Source organism: Arachis stenosperma, chromosome 8 (genome assembly GCF_014773155.1).
Source record: "Arachis stenosperma cultivar V10309 chromosome 8, arast.V10309.gnm1.PFL2, whole genome shotgun sequence".
NCBI classification, from domain to species: Eukaryota; Viridiplantae; Streptophyta; class Magnoliopsida; order Fabales; family Fabaceae; genus Arachis; species Arachis stenosperma.
Genome location: NC_080384.1, coordinates 52,628,594 through 52,645,368, shown reverse-complemented (window position 1 = coordinate 52,645,368; position 16,775 = coordinate 52,628,594). Strand labels below are relative to the sequence as shown.

General features: G+C 25.7%; 1 protein-coding gene across 1 annotated transcript; it reads left to right on the top strand.

Annotated features, from left to right (window-relative positions):
• Nucleotides 1-10,104: 10,104 nt before the first annotated feature.
• LOC130946547 (heavy metal-associated isoprenylated plant protein 7-like) lies at nt 10,105-11,935 on the top strand. Its single transcript, XM_057875322.1, has 5 exons — nt 10,105-10,200; nt 10,283-10,499; nt 10,671-10,876; nt 10,952-11,033; nt 11,208-11,935. Exons 1-5 carry the CDS (start codon nt 10,192-10,194, stop codon nt 11,819-11,821), a joined length of 1,128 nt encoding a protein of 375 aa, XP_057731305.1. The 5' UTR covers nt 10,105-10,191; the 3' UTR covers nt 11,822-11,935.
• The last annotated feature ends 4,840 nt before the right edge of the window (nt 11,936-16,775 follow it).

Genomic DNA, 16,775 nt, shown 5'->3' with positions numbered 1-16,775 from the left:
TATTAATTAAAATCAACAGCTAAAATACCTGATACACTAGTACTCTCCAGTGCACTTAAAATGTTTCCTATTTTATATACATTAAAATTTACGTGCGTCGGCATTGGTTGGTAGAATAATTTAAGACACAAAACTATTCATAAGTTCAAATCATAGCAATGTATGGAAAATTATTAATTTTTATTTTTTGTTTTTATTATTATTACTTTCTATCTTTTCCCTCCGTTTCTTACGGTTAATCATAAACACCATTATTTTTATTTGACTATGCTGACTATAAAGATAAGTGTATATGCACTAATAAAAGGCAATGACAAAGGAAACACCATAACGATTTTTGGACTGATAAGGTTTTTGCATTTTCCTTTGTTTTCTTTTGTTTTTTGTTTTTTATTTATCAATACAAGCATTTTAATAAGAGGGGGGTTGAATCTAATAATCTGTGGGTGGGTCAGTTCAGTGAATGATATGAAAATATCACAAACGTGAAAAAAAAAAAAAAACACACACTACTGCTTGTGTTTGATCTTTGATGTTATGAAATTGAAATGTGTTATTTATTTATTTATGGTAATAATTATTATTGTACCTTTGTTGAATATCTGGACTATATATGGAGTAAGATGAGGAACAGATTGCTTGATTCTCTGTTGGTTTCCCAAGGAGGAATATTGTAAATATATATTATTATTTTTGTGTTTTATTTATTTAATTCTAAGACTTTAGTTTTATTAAAAATGAAAAAAAATAAAAATATATTTTTTACTTTTTCTAGCTACAAAAGAGTTTTAAGGTTAAAATAGAAATTAAAACAAGCTCCTGACTTTTTATGTATTATAGTGACACTCACCATAGAAACTTAACACTTATTAAAGTTAGAATGGTTTTTCCTTTTTTCATTTTGATATCCTCTGTTACGAAAGAAATGTAAAAACACTAAAAAAATAATTTTTTTCCTTTTATTCATAAAATCTTAAAATTAAAATAATAAAAAGAAAATTTTAAGTATAAAATTAATAATTTTTAATTAATATCAATTAATTTTTCATTTTCATTATACATTTAAACGTTTTTGTTAATTAAGTTGGTCTAAATCCAACAAAATTACTCACAAGCTTGTGCATAAATCACACATTTTTTCTTTTTCATGTGAAAAATAGTACAAAAATTTTTTAATCATGGTGCAAGACTTTTTTAACTTTGACATTGAAAATTCTTAATTTTGACGCCAAAATTTTTTAACCAAACCTTCAGCTTTTTATTCTTTTTCTTTTTTTGTACAAAATTTATGTGTTTTATTTATAAAGTTACATGTTTTTTTTTTCAAATTTTGTTTGTTTATTGTCAAAAAAGATAAACCAAAAAAAGAAATAAAAGTTACATAATTCTTTTATTTTATTCATTATTTTTTTGTTTGATTTTTTTTTATTCTTTTTGAAAGATGAAACAAAAAGAATTATAAGAGTGTGAAAAAAGAAAGTTTGGAAAAAGCATAAAACAGAAAAATAGCAATAAAAATTATTAACTACGATATATTTTAACACTAAAATTTCTTTTTTTTTTTTGTTGATGAATTGGACAACCCTCAATGTTAAGCATTACCCACTCACGCACACCACACTTACACACATAATTCAGGTTTTATCACACTCAACTACAGCTGAAAATCGAACCTCAATGTGGTTATAAATACAAAGCCTCGCCACAACACTAAAATTTCTTAATTATAACATAAAATTTTCAACAAGATTATGGACTTGTTATGGACTTATACATGTGCAATAGTTTCTTAACAAAAATTTTGACTTCTTATTCTTTTTCTTTTTTAACTTTCTTTTTTTGTTATTTATTTTTTATTTTTGTTGTTCTTTTTTTCATTCTTACATCTTCTATTTTGTTATGATTTTTTGTTTTTTTTTTGTTTTTGTTCTTTCTAGAAAGAGAAGAAAAAAATAAAGAATAAAAAAAAGATAATAATAAAAATGGAAAAGAAGAAAGAAAAAAAATTAAAGACATAAAAGAAGACGATAATATAAAACATGTACCTAAAATTTAGTTATATACGTTTTCATTTCAGCTGAAATAAAAATGGCAGGTAGGTTTTTATTTTTTTAGTATCTAAAAAGAAAGGAACAAAAAGCACAACAAAGAAAAAAATACAGGAAAAGATCCTTATAACTTAAACAACGTCGTGATCTCGGCGAAGAGTTTTAAGAATGTTGGTGGGAGTTGTCCGTTTTGGCACATAAGACCTCACGGTTTTGTCTTTGATGATAGGGATGATAGCTAAAACCCTTCACACTCACTCGTCAAAACGCGTCATGTTAAGGAGAGGTATTCACACTCTTATAAGACATGCTTCGTTCCAATCTCCAACCGATATGAGACCTTACAATTCGGATTACTTTAATTTCCATTTTTGCTACTTTAATTACTTTTCATTTAATTCTTTGTATGCTTATTTACTTTTTTATCTTTTAATTTTTTTGTCAATTGTCATCAAAATCTCTTTATTTTTTCATAGCCAATAATTAAGTATATATTTTATTGCAATTCATTGAGAGATAACCTAAAATTTAAATACTCTCAATTTTTATTGAGATTTGTATTTGTAACAACTATATTAAATTTTGATCGACGGTTATTTATCGATTTAGATTATACTTACAACAAAATTATTTTATAAAAATTCTTAATGGACGAATTTTCTACATCAGAATTTTCCTTCTAAATCCATCCTGATTCTGCTGAGAGCTAACTAAAGAAGGTGATACTTTGAAACATATGAAAAACTTATTGTGACAAAAGCGTTGCAATCTGTTCCAACAACCATGCATATTATTCTAAATATCTCTAATTTTTAATCAATATCAGAGATGTGTACAGGGGGAGATAATCAATTTTTTAAAACAGATAAATTAAAGTTTAAAGACTGTTTGATATATTTATTAAGCATAATTTAAAATCATAGTAATATTAACTAAAGAAGAATCATGAATACGTAAACCACCAAAATTTCTTAGAATAATTAATAACTTCCAATAAGTAAAGGAAAGACACCTTCCATCATTGTTACCCTTCCAAAAAATTTAGCGAATGAGAAAAGGCACATAGGTTTGAGATATATTATTTTAATTTGATTGAATTTTGTTAGGTAAAAAATTTGGATGTGTAACTTTTCTATTAATTTTTTAGCATTATTATTTTGTCTTAATTTTAAATCTTAAATTTTAAATATAAACCTTAAATTTTTTAAAAACATAAAAATTATAAAAATATTTTATAATAAAAAGTAATTAATATTAACTAAAGTAAATTTTTATAGTTATTCAAAAGAAAATAAAAACAAGTAAGATTCTTAACACTTAAACTCTCATTTGTACTTTGTGATTAATTTCGTGCATGTTTTATTTTTATGTATGGTATAAAAAAACATTAATATTCTAAGACACATATTAAACAAAGAATATTTTTTAAAAAAAATTATACTTTGGATTATAGAAATAATAATTGTCTTTAATTTCCAAAAATGTCCAAGACAAGTTAGACAACCTAGGGAATGGCAAAGCAATGAGTGAGTGACAAGCGGGTAAAGTAAGAATTGGACACCATTGTTTCCAAGCTATGTCCTCTCTGTCGCACGTGCCTTCCCATTTTCGGCCACTTTATCTCATTCTCAGGATCATGATGGAATGAGTGCATGCCCTTCATACATATCTCTTTGCTTGGAAAGATTCTACAGTGTTTTTCTTTTTTAAATTAACTTTTGTGACAATTAAATAATACGAAAGAAGAACCAATTTGAATTAGTCTCATAATTAGTAATTAGTTTGTTTAAATAAGCATTAGAATTTAAATTTTATTAATAATTTATTGATTAATAATAAATATTTATGAGCAATTATATAAATAAATTAATTAAAATTTATATTTATCTAAATTTAATAATATGTTCCTCTTTAGATATCCATCTTATTTTCGTTTTTATGTAAACTGCGGTGGATAACAACAGTATATCATTTGGGCATAAATTGCGGGAATTCTATCGTGGTTTATGAAATGTAGCATTCGAACATAAACTGTGAGATTTTATTACAATTTATAAAGGTTGTTGGCTCTATATATACGAGTTGAAGGTAATTGTCAATACAAGGAGAAAAAGAGTTATTTTCACATCTAATAAAAAGGATAGTTTCTTAGTCCTAATATATTGTTCTGAGAAAATTCATAAAACCAAAAGAGAGGATGTGAAATTTATCGACAAGAAATCCTTAAATGTATTTATTTGTTTATCAAAAATTTTGTTAGATCTAAAAACGAGAATATTGTAAAAGTTTGGGGTATTTGGGACCAAATGGGTGAAGAAGTTATTTTAGATATCTATTGCAATTGTGTCAACTGGTATGAAGTATGGTACGTTTATGATAGGGTCTGATGAAGATCTGCAGGTTCTATTTTATTTGTCAGAAAAAATTTTCGGAGGTCAGAACACACGAGCTATATGTGAAGTTGGAGGATGGTATCAACAGTTATGGGACATCAGCTCCAATTCCTCAGTCGACTGGCTTAGGGGTACTTCCAGTTTGATGCTTGTAGTTGTACCGATTTGTCCGATTGTTGCATTCCCATCCGTTGCGGTTTATTTGAACCGTGCGAATAAAGATGGTTGTGTAGCATTGGAGAATCATTCGTTCCAGCAGTTCGCAGTTGAGATGACTAATTCTCCTGTCATGATTCTTGATTGTGTAGGTGACGGTGAACCTGATCGAGTTGAAAATGCAATGAGCGAGAATAATTCGAACGGAAAGCCTATCGATATAATTGGGGACAGTGACGAGGATACAAGGAGAAATCTACGTACACAACAGGGCCCATCAAGTTCCGAAACACAACAGTATCCTCCACACTTTTCAACCCTGAACTTGGAAGCTTTGGAGCAACAACCGAATGTAGATGCTGTCTTTGGTGGTCAAGGATTGCCTCATGGAATTGCTCCTACAGAATTTCAGATTGGACAATCATTACAGAATAAAGAGAAAGTTGTGTTGAGTGTGAAGGATCATAGCATCCATAGAGGAGTTGAGTACAGAGTGTTAGAATCAGATTATCTTAAGTATCATGGAAAATGCAAGAAACTCAACAAAAGTTGCACATAGTTGAACACTACGTCAACGAATGGATACCTGAGAGGTTAGACGGTATAATGGTCCGCACACTTGCTTAGCTACATCTATTTCAAGCGATCACCAACAGCTTGATTATCACGTCATCTGTGCGAGGATTTTTCCGTTGGTTAGAGCGAATGCTGCGATTACGATAAAGGTATTGAAGGAAGCAATAGAGTAATTTACGATTTCAGCCATACTTATACGAAGGTTTGGATGGCGAATCAGAAGGGAATAACACAGAGCTATGGAGATTGAGAAGACTCCTACAGTGAGTTACCACGTTGGATGCTTGGAGTCTAGTTCACCATACTGAGAACCATTACAGTGTTGAAAACTTTTTCGATTAGAGTTGGGGAATAGATTGAGGTCTTTCGACATTGCAAGTCATTAGTTAGCATTAACTCTCAATGAATGCGCTCACCAGAGACTCATCCACCCAGAATTAATGACTATTCAGCCTTGTCAAGTAATACAAATTCGCAATTTTCAAATAAGGTATGATCCGCTCATGTAGAGGCATATTTTGTTGTCTTCTAACACCAATAATGCACCTAGTCAGCTGCATCATGCAAAAAAATTAATTTAGTACTAATTAAATTTAAAAAAAAAGATTAATACTTAAATTATTTTAAATTAAATAATTAACAGATAAAAGACGAATACATGCATGCACAAAAAAATAAAACCGGTACCTATCAAATTTTAACAAAAACAAAATACCAACACTTGAATTATTTTTGAATTAAATAAGTCACAGCTAAAAGAGTAACACATTAATTACAAAAAAATTAAATTTGTACTAATTAAATTTTAACAGATAAATCATTAATACTTAAAAATATTCATAAATTAAACACTTCAAAGATAAAGGTCTACACATCAATTAGTTGAAAAATTAATTTGATACTAATCAAATTTTAACAGATAAATCACTAACACATAAATTATTTATAAAATAAATAATTCAAAGATAAAAGACTAACACATAAATTAACAAAAAAAAATAAACTGATAATAATAAAATATTAATAGGTAAATCACTAACACCTAAACTATTTATAAATTACATACTTCAAAAATAAAGCTCTAACATGTCAATTAACTGAAGATTTAATTTGGTACTAATCAATAGGAGTGTTAAAGGATCAGATCCGATCCGCATATCAGCGGTATTTATCCGAATCCGATAAAAGAATTGTAGATATGAATCCGATCCACAAAGCTATCGGATCGAATCCACACACTAATAGGATTGGATTTTATGGATTTTATATAGGTATCCGCATATCTGATTCGCATATCCGCGAATCCGCAAAAATAAATAAATAAATAAGTAAATATTTTTTTGTTTTATTTCAACTAATAATTATCATATATGTTGTATTATTTTATTTTTATCATTTAAGAAAAAATATGTTCAATATTATTTTAAAAGTAAACATATTTAAAAAAGAAAAAAGAAAATTTTATTGATTTTTTAAATAAAAAATAAGCTTTTAAAAAGTATTTTTATGTTTTGAGGATATATCTGATATATGATCTGATCCGATCTGCAAATGTGCGGATCGGATCGGATCAAAGCTAAAAAAGTATGGATATTGAATCCGATCCGATGATTTTAGTACAGATTGGATCGAGATTTTGGTATCATTCGATCCAATTTGCATTCACGCCTACTAATCAAATTTTAACAAATAATCACTGGCACATAAATTATTTATAAAATAATTAATTCAAAGATAAAAGACTAACACATAAATTAACATAAAAATTAAACAGGTACTAATCAGATTTTAATAGATAAATCACTAACACCTAAATTATTTATAAATTACATACTTCACATACAAAAGTCTAACATATTGATTAACTAAACAATTAATTTGGTACTAATCAAATTTTAACAGATAAATTACTAATATTTAAATTATTTATAAAATAAATAATTCAAAGATAAAAGACTAACACATTAATTAACAAAAAAAAATAAACTGATATTAATTAAATTTTAACAGATAAATTACTAACATCTTTAAATTCATTATAAAATACCAAAATTATACATCAAAGTGACATAACATATGAACGAAACATCAAATAACTAACATATAAAGAGAATAATCTGTAAACAACTAACATTTTTATTGATGTTTCTATCCACGTGAACAACGCCGTTCAATTGATACAAACGATTTCATTCTTTCGTGATTCCAACCCACTAGAGTATCGATGCCAAGTGATTTTCTCCTAAATCCTCTCAAATCCAAAGACTCAAATCTTAGAAAATGAAATCTGTCACTGTCTATTGCATTTTATGTACCTTCATAAACCGCAATAGGAGAGTCCCACGGTTTCGCATTTTGTGGCCAAATGATAATTTTAGGTTATCATATGCGGTTTACATAGAAATGAAATAGATAGAATAGGCATAATAATAAAATTGAAATTGTTGCATTTGCAAAAATATAAATTCCAATTAATTTATTTAGGTAAATTATCTAATATTTAAATAGTTTTAATAGCTAATAGATTATTCTGTTAGATTACAAAAAAAAAAAAACGAAAGAAGAATCACCTTGTTAAAAAAATTTCTCCTTTCATAGTATTTTTAATTGTTCATTCTAATTTTATTATCCCAAATAATAAAAAAAAGTTAGTATTCAAAAAATAAAAATTGAAACTAAGAGCGTTGAAATAATAATAATAATAATAGAACATTCTTATTTAATAAAAGAATAATAGTAGAACAATAAATTCATACTGGTAACTATAGGCGGATTTTGAATCAAAGGAAAAAGTCATTTTATGTTGATCAACAACAAATCGGACTCATCCAATGGCACCTGTGTAGAAATTGTCCAACCTTCATTTCATGCATACATGATTAGAAATGCTATCTACTCTATTTTGTGGGACCCTATAAAAAATACACTCAAACTGTCACATAAAATTTGCCGATAAAAATTGCGACGGAAATATGTTATCATTGCATTTATCGTATCCGATACTAATTTTTGGTTAGAATTCTCCGGCAATAAACATCTACAAGATAGATGAATTCGGCAGTAAATTTTTTAAACGGTAATATTTAGAGCATTTTAAAATTAAGATTATTTGAAAAAAATTATTATCGAATTGTTACAGTAATTATTTATTAAAAAAATAATTTTTACTAAATATAAACCATATCCATACAATTTGTTTTCAAAATCAATATTTTCAAAGGAAAAGTGTAGGATACAAACATATTATATACCAACCTATTGTTAATAATGATTAATTATTATATTTTAAACACATATAAAGAGACACATCCAAAAAATATATCTATAAAGACACTTTTATTAAATACAGCCATAAAAAAGACATTTTTATTAGACACATCCACAAAGACACTTCTATTAAACACAATTATAAATAAGAGTTAGTAGATGTTGGCAGAAATGTTGTACTAGCAGGATTGATTTTCAAAACAGTAATTTCACAATCCATGTTTACATTGCTATTAAACATGAAATAAATGTCTACTAACAAACAACAAAAAGCCTAATTAAGGGTCATCCTAAACTCGTAATAATCCGTATTTTAGTAGCCTTGCTAACTATTCTCCCTGCAAAATTACAATAAAATGGCACACATACACAATTTGATCAATTAATCTCCCTTAAACCTGTATTTTAGTAATTAATCTATTTTAATATTTATTTTTTAGATGCCTATTGTATATAACTATATATCTAGCCTATTGACTTAAAATGCTATTATTGAATTTATTTACTTATTTATTTTAGTGTGTATTACATCGTTATTTTTTAAATATTATTTAAAAATTAAGAGTGATAGACTCATTAAAATTGTGACAAAAATATCTTTTTCACCTGAAGCAAATTTTTTGAGAATTTTTTTAAAAACTAAAAATAAATTTAATTTTAATGCACTAACGTATAAATTTTTTTATATGTGTATTTAATTTTATATCACCATATGAATAAAAATAACTACTTTTAATCATCAACGTGTGGATAATAATCTAAAAAAATAAATATGATTAAACATGGTATAAAATAGTTTAAACTATAAATGTATCAAAATTAAACTTATTAAAATTTTCTTGTATTTGAATGACAAAAATACAAATACACCGATTAACATTTTTTATATAAAATTTTTTTCTTAACGTTCGTAATTCTGTTAAAAAATATAATTATTACTATAAAATTTATTATATATAACTTTTCATATCATCATTCCAGATGTTGTTCATATTTTTAGTATTTTAAATTAACAAAGACTTACATCAAACATATGCAAATAACATTTTTTTAACTAATTATTAATATATGTTTTTTTATATTATTAAATTTTAAATAATTTAATCTTTTAAATAAATATATATAGAATATAATTATTTCTAATTATTCACAACTGCTCCTTGCAAAGAATATACAAAATGAAGCTAACCTCTTTAGTACTCAAATAACTTTCTCTACATTCTTAGTACATAAAAATGGAACTATGCTGCTCTCAAAAAATAACTGCATGAGAATAGGAAATGAAAAAAAAAAAAAATTAGAGGTCCATTTCGTAAATGACTTGTACGACAGTGATTTGTCTAATATCAAATGGTAAAAGCTTGTTGTGTTTTGAAGTATGATAAGAAATTTTTATCATTTATATTTATTAAGGTAAGAAATCAACAATTTGTAATGAGTGTGATTATATTATTTTAGATTAAAATCTTTTTAAAAAAATTATATGATATTAATAATTTTTTAAAAATAAAGTTTAGGAGAATAAAATTGTATTTATATATTTTAAATATTAATAAAGAAAGAGTAAAAGATAACAAGAATAAGAATAAGACATTTCAGAAAAAGCAAAACACTCTTCATAAAAAGAACAAAAACAGAGAATAAAATATTAAAATTACAGCACAAACAAATATTAATAGCAACCTCCACTTCGCTTATCCCACCCTTCACACACAATTCCAACCTCAAATCAAGAACAACAGCTAATACAAATGGGAGAGGCATGTCACAACTATTCTCCATCTCTCTGTTTTCATTATCAAATTTACTATTTTGTTTCGCTCTAATTTTGCTGTTTTTTAGGAAGAAAATAAATTAGAGAAAACAAAAGCAGCGGAAAAGGAGCAGCCAAAAGAACCAAAAAAGGCAGAAACAACTGTAGTAGAAGATAAAGGAGTAGAAAAATTGATGGAAGAACCAAAATCCGAAGCCGCAGTTATACCTGAAATTGTGCTAAGAGTGTTCATGCATTGTGAAGGTTGTGCCCGCAAGGTTCGTCGTTCACTGAAGGACTTTCCAGGTTTGTTTTTTTAATCAGATAATATAACAATTGATTGTATGTACTCTAGTCTCTATGTATTCTATTATCAACTATATTATTGCATGTATCTTTTCCACCTTTTAAAGTATTTAGATTTTTTATTTATAAAAAAGAAAATTATAGATTTTGGTTATACCACTCTATTTTTAGGGGTAGAAACAGTGATAACAGATACTAAGTCTCAGAAAGCAGTGGTGAAGGGAGAAATCGCAGATCCACTTAAGATCGTGGAAAGAGTGCAGAAAAAGAGTCATAGGAAGGTGGAACTTCTGTCTCCAATTCCAAAACACACTTCATCAGGGGATGAGAAAAAATCACCAATAGAAGAAGAGAAGACTAAGCAAAAGAAACAAGAGGTTCATTAATTATTAATTTTAAATCTCTCTCCTTTTGTTTACATTAATTTTGATTTTTTTTTCACATATGCACAGATTATAACTGTTGTTCTGAAAGTTCACATGCACTGCGAAGCTTGTTCACAAGAAATCAAGCGACGAATACTCAAAATGAAGGGTATGTATGTCCTATGTCAGTTACCTTTCTTTCAATTTTTTTTTCCTTGAATTATTATTTTCTTGAATCATGCAAATACTTAATTTGTTTTATTCTGTAAATTTAATTATTTAAATAAGTAATACTATAAGCGAGTGTTTTTCATTATTGATTAATTTATTATTGATAATGAAGGGGTGGAATCAGCCGAAGCAGATCTAAAGAATTCATTAGTTAGTGTAAAAGGCGCCATTGACGCTTTGAAGCTTGTTGACTACGTGTACAAGAGAACAGCAAGACATGCAGTAATAATAAAGGTAGAACCACAGGAAACATCGAAGATTCAAGAAGAGAAACCAACAAATTCAGAAGAAGAAAGAGCAAAATTAAAGGAAGAAGAAAAGTCACAACAAGAACAAGTTGATAGCACTGAAAATAACAAGAAAGAAGAAGAAAAGAAGAATAAAAAAGAAGAGAAAGTAGCTGAAGAAGAAATAAAACAAGAAGAGAAAGAAAAAGAGGATAATAATAATAATAATAATAATAATAATAATAATAATAATAATAATAATAATAATAATAATAATAATAATAATAATAACAAAGAAAAAGAGATTAGTTTGACTAAAAATGAATATTACTATTACCCACCAAGACATGGAATGGAGTTGTATGTATATGCCTACAATTATAATCTTTCACCACCTCCACCTATTTCTCTTCTTAATAATGCACACCCTCTTTATTATCAAAACTATCCTCCTCAGATGTTTAGTGATGAAAATCCAGATACATGTAATGTTATGTAAAAAGTGAATGAATTAAAGGGTATTATGGAATTTTTATTGAAAATTCTAACATTTAAGATAGTTGTATCTTTTCTTCCTTATTTGTGCAGTTATTATTGTAATATTACCTGATATGATATGATGTATTAAATGTTTGAAAGTATAATCTACATAAGTAGGTTGTGAAAATTTTTTGAATCATTTGTATGTTCTATATATATTTGTAGGATAATTATTAACTAATTTTCTTCAGTTCACTTAGTTTTGTGTCAATGGTGTCAGCAATGAAGCAAGTGGAGGATGTACTATGCATTTATGAATAACAACTAATTATATTATTGTTTTAAGAAAAAATTTGATTACTAAACAGCGAATTTGATATGCACGTGCTTTTTTTTGGTAACTTGATATGCACATGATTGTTGATTGATATATGTTATTTCAGTAACGACTTAAAAAATACTAAAACTAGTAATAAAAGAGTAGGGTTGGGAGAAAGTACTTGAAACTGAATTTTAACTACTATGATATTATTGGATATTACATGTACTACAATTAGAAAATTTATTTTTATGAAAAATGCTTTGGTTATTGGTCACAGTTATTAATGTAAAATTTTTATTTAAGCAATATATATTAATTGTAAAAATATTTAAAATAAGTATAGTTTATAGATAAATATCTTTTATACTGAATTATACTCAATTTTAATTTATAAATAACTTAAAAAAATTATATGTTTATATTATTTTTCATCACAGGTATAATATTAAGATGTCGTCATCTACGTGTATAATACGAAGAAAGTGAAAATTTATGCATGGAGTAAATTCAGTGGAACTGACTTGTCCTTAAATTTCAGTAGAAAATAATATTATGAAACCAAAATACAACATAAATTGCATTCAGTATATTCTTTTGGTTATTAACTATATATATTTTGATATATGATAGTGAAAATGAATAAGATTTAGAAAGAGAGAAAGAAAAATAATAATAATAATAATAATAATAATAATAATAATAATTATGATAACCAAAGTTTGAATCTCTTAGTAGTGTACTGCATGATGATGTATCTGATTTTTGTAACATCCCTAAGCTAGCATTAGTAGGTAGTTGACTGACTGTAATGATGATAACAATGCTATTGATTAAATTAGTTTTGATTAAGCTTCTTGAGATTTGTGAGTTTTAATTTGGAATAGACAAATTTTATGACAAAACTGTGTGGTATACACTAAAAGCTATATTGATCTTATGATACTTGTTATTTCACATTTAAAACAATTTTATAACTAATCTTGCTTTTTTATTCTTGGTCATTAATGTAAATTGACTAAAATGATATATATAATAAAAAAGATAATAATAAAAATAAATAAATTATTGATAAAATTCTACTATAAAATTATAAGTTATTAAAAAATACTAAATAACCTAAAAAAATATTCTTTAAAGAATTATAGTTAACATATTTAATATTACAATTTTATATTTATTTAAAATCTTTTTTCACGGGTGGTAGTGTGTCCTAATAATAATTGTAAAAAAAAAAAAATAAGTCATAGGAGGTTTGAAAATTTTGATAGGACTAGACAAAAAATAATAGAGATAATTTTATTTAAAAAATACTAATTATTAAAAAATTTAAATTTTAAAAAAATACAAACACCTCTTCATAAAATTTTACTAAACTAAACCTATATATATATATATATATATATATATATATATATATATATTTCGGTCATTCTTAATTACTTTTTCTTTTCTTGTTACATCCTATATAATATTCAATCCTTATTGTTTTCATCTAAATTATTGAAATTGGCACTTACCTCGTGGAAAGTACATCCGTTATCACAATTGGCACTTTTAGGCACTGATAATAAGTTGATTTTGTTGACTACCTAAACCCAGTGTCACAAATTGGAGAAATTTGAACCAATTAGATGATACTCAAAATTAGTGAACCTTTCATTTGTCCAATCAAAGTTAGAGCAGAAATCGATATAAATTGGTTGGATGAACGGTTCATAAACTTCTATATATGTACTAAAAAAATATATTCATAATATCTAATTGATGATCAACAATATTTTCTAATTTTCCTAAAATGTATAACATAAAAATTAAATTTATTTTAAAAATTTTATTAGGTCAATAAATACTAATATATTCATTAATTTATCATTTTGTTCTTCAATATATTTAATGATAATAAATATCATAAAATTATTTAAGATGATAAATATTTTATTTTTTAATAAATATTTTAAGAGTAAAATCCTAAAAATAACACACACACCAAAAAAATTTTTCAATCTTTTTTTATATATTAAATGCATTCTAATGTGTAAATTTTGCATTTGAAAACTCCTAACAAGTACTCACTAAGAACATTAGCAAAACCCTACAACTTATGGATAGTACAAATGACAGGCTTAATTAACTTAGGATTTAGATTTGGATCTAAAATCATTGATCATAAGAGTAAAGAATTTAGTATGTTATTAAACTGAGTTATACATTATTTTTGAAAAAAAATTACCTATTATCATTAGACAGAGGAAGGGAGTGTCACTTTTATGTTTTAACACTTTCTATATATCCAAACAAATTAAAGGACAATAAAATACATCAATTTCATTCTATTTAACACACCCCACAAATTAAAAATACTTGAGAGGATCATTAATTATTCATTTTTTGTTTGTATATATGCTGATATGATGAACTTGCATGTTTTGTATACTGGTTAAAAACGTGCTGTTTGCAATAAAGAGAAAATGGAGACACATAAATGACATTTCTGCATTGAGGAAGATGGTGGGGCCACTCTTATCAACTAGCTAGTAGCTACCATGCATGCATGCATTGTTACAAATTAATGCTTTTGCGGATTGAGTTATAAATGAACATTACTATTACTTTACTATATGTGGACAATTTAATTAATAAGTAATAGTGGTAGCTCATACTACTAAAGTACTAATTGTTTTGTGGACCTTTTTTCATATGTTGTTTGGTTGGAAAATAATAATTTTGCAAAGCCATGCATATATATTGGTACCACATACAAGCTCATCAATAATGAGGAGAATAATAATAATAATCTTAACGACCATGAGGGATCACTTTGTTTTTTTTCAAGATCGAGTAAATAGTTAAATTTATCTTTAAAAAATTATTTATTTTTTAAATTGATTATTAAAAGATTTTTTAATTAAATTTATTTTTTAAAGATTTTAAATTAATTATATTAGTCTTTCGTTACTTTTTTTTGTTGTGGCATCAAAATTAAGTTTGCTAATGTGACATAATAAACAACACCATAACACACACTTAAAAATTTTAATTGATTATAATTTAATAAGTTTATGAAATTAGATCAAATCAAAACCTAATGTCTTAGAATCTCTCAATTTAATATTTGATTTGATCTAATTTTATAAATTTATCATGTTATTCGCCAATTAAGACTATTAGATGTGTGTTGTGGTGTCACTTAACGTTTCACATCCGCAAACTCTAACGATATTAGCAATGAAAATAGCAGAAAGACTAACATGTGACTAATTTAAAATCTTTGAAAGATGAATTTGATTAAAATAATAATTCAAAATTAGTTTAAAAAATGAGTGATCTTTCAAAAATTAATTTAATGATTTATTCTTTTTTCATAGAAAAAATTTTCTTTAACACGTATGAAATTTAATTTTTATTTATAATAGCAATAATAATTTTAATTACAATTTAAACTTTTATGTAAACTTTAGACACATTAAAATCATATACGCCCAAATTTTCTTATTCAATATTACAAACTCAGTTTCTCCTATCTGATTTCATGCTTAATTCTTAAACTCTATGATACTCAAAGAACCTACCCAATTTATTAGGATCTAGGTAGTCCCTTCTAAAACAAGTAGTATAGGACATAGTTATGTGCTTCCACATGAAGGAGGAATCTTTGGTAGAGAGTGAGTGATAGAGTGATAGAAGAGACTTGGAAATAGTTGGTGATGGAACAACTACTAGTATAGTGTAGGATCATTCATTCTTCAATAAATTTAAGAATTTAATTTTCTTGAACCCTCTTTTAATTTCACGTGAATGAATAGTATTTCACAAAGAATCTTTAATTGTACTATGGTTATTATAGCGGGTTGTTTGTATTTAGTCCGGTTGAAAATTTAAGTTCTATGTTGCTATTTATGAATAATTATATATTTAATATTTAAAAAAAATATTAATATTATATTATGATGCACGATAACTAACATTGATATAGGACATGATACAATATAACATATAACATAAATATTATATAAAAAAAATTATCACAAAAATATATCTCTTACATATAGAAGGATTTTTTGTTTTATACTAATTTTTTTCTTGAGATAACAAAAATTGAATTTCTAAATATCGTTATACAAGATTTCTAATATTATATCCTGAAACAGTTTATCATTAAAATTTAAATATCAGATAAAAATTTATAAATATTTTTTATGGAATTTTTCAATTCAACAGATTAAAATATAATTTGTCGTGAATCAAAGTTCTATTTAAATAATTTGTCAATAAATTACAGCATACAAAAAACGAAATTTAAATTTCGATACTGGTTTAAAGGTGAGTGGGCTAATCATACCACTAATTCAAATCGGTTAAATTCAATTATATACATTCATCTATTTAGTTAATTAATGAATCGATAAAGAAAAAACAGGGCATAAATAATATAATAAGGAGTGCATTACTTTAAATTTGGAAGCAATTCCATTTTAAAACAAATAATGTAAATTGTCAGCTATTATTATCAACATATACATGATTAATTTCCTAATACATATATATACATAAGACACGTGACAGAAAAAAATAAAATATTTACAAATGTAAAGAAACAGACAAAGAGGCTAATTATCAGAGTTAATTATTATTATATACATATATAATTAAA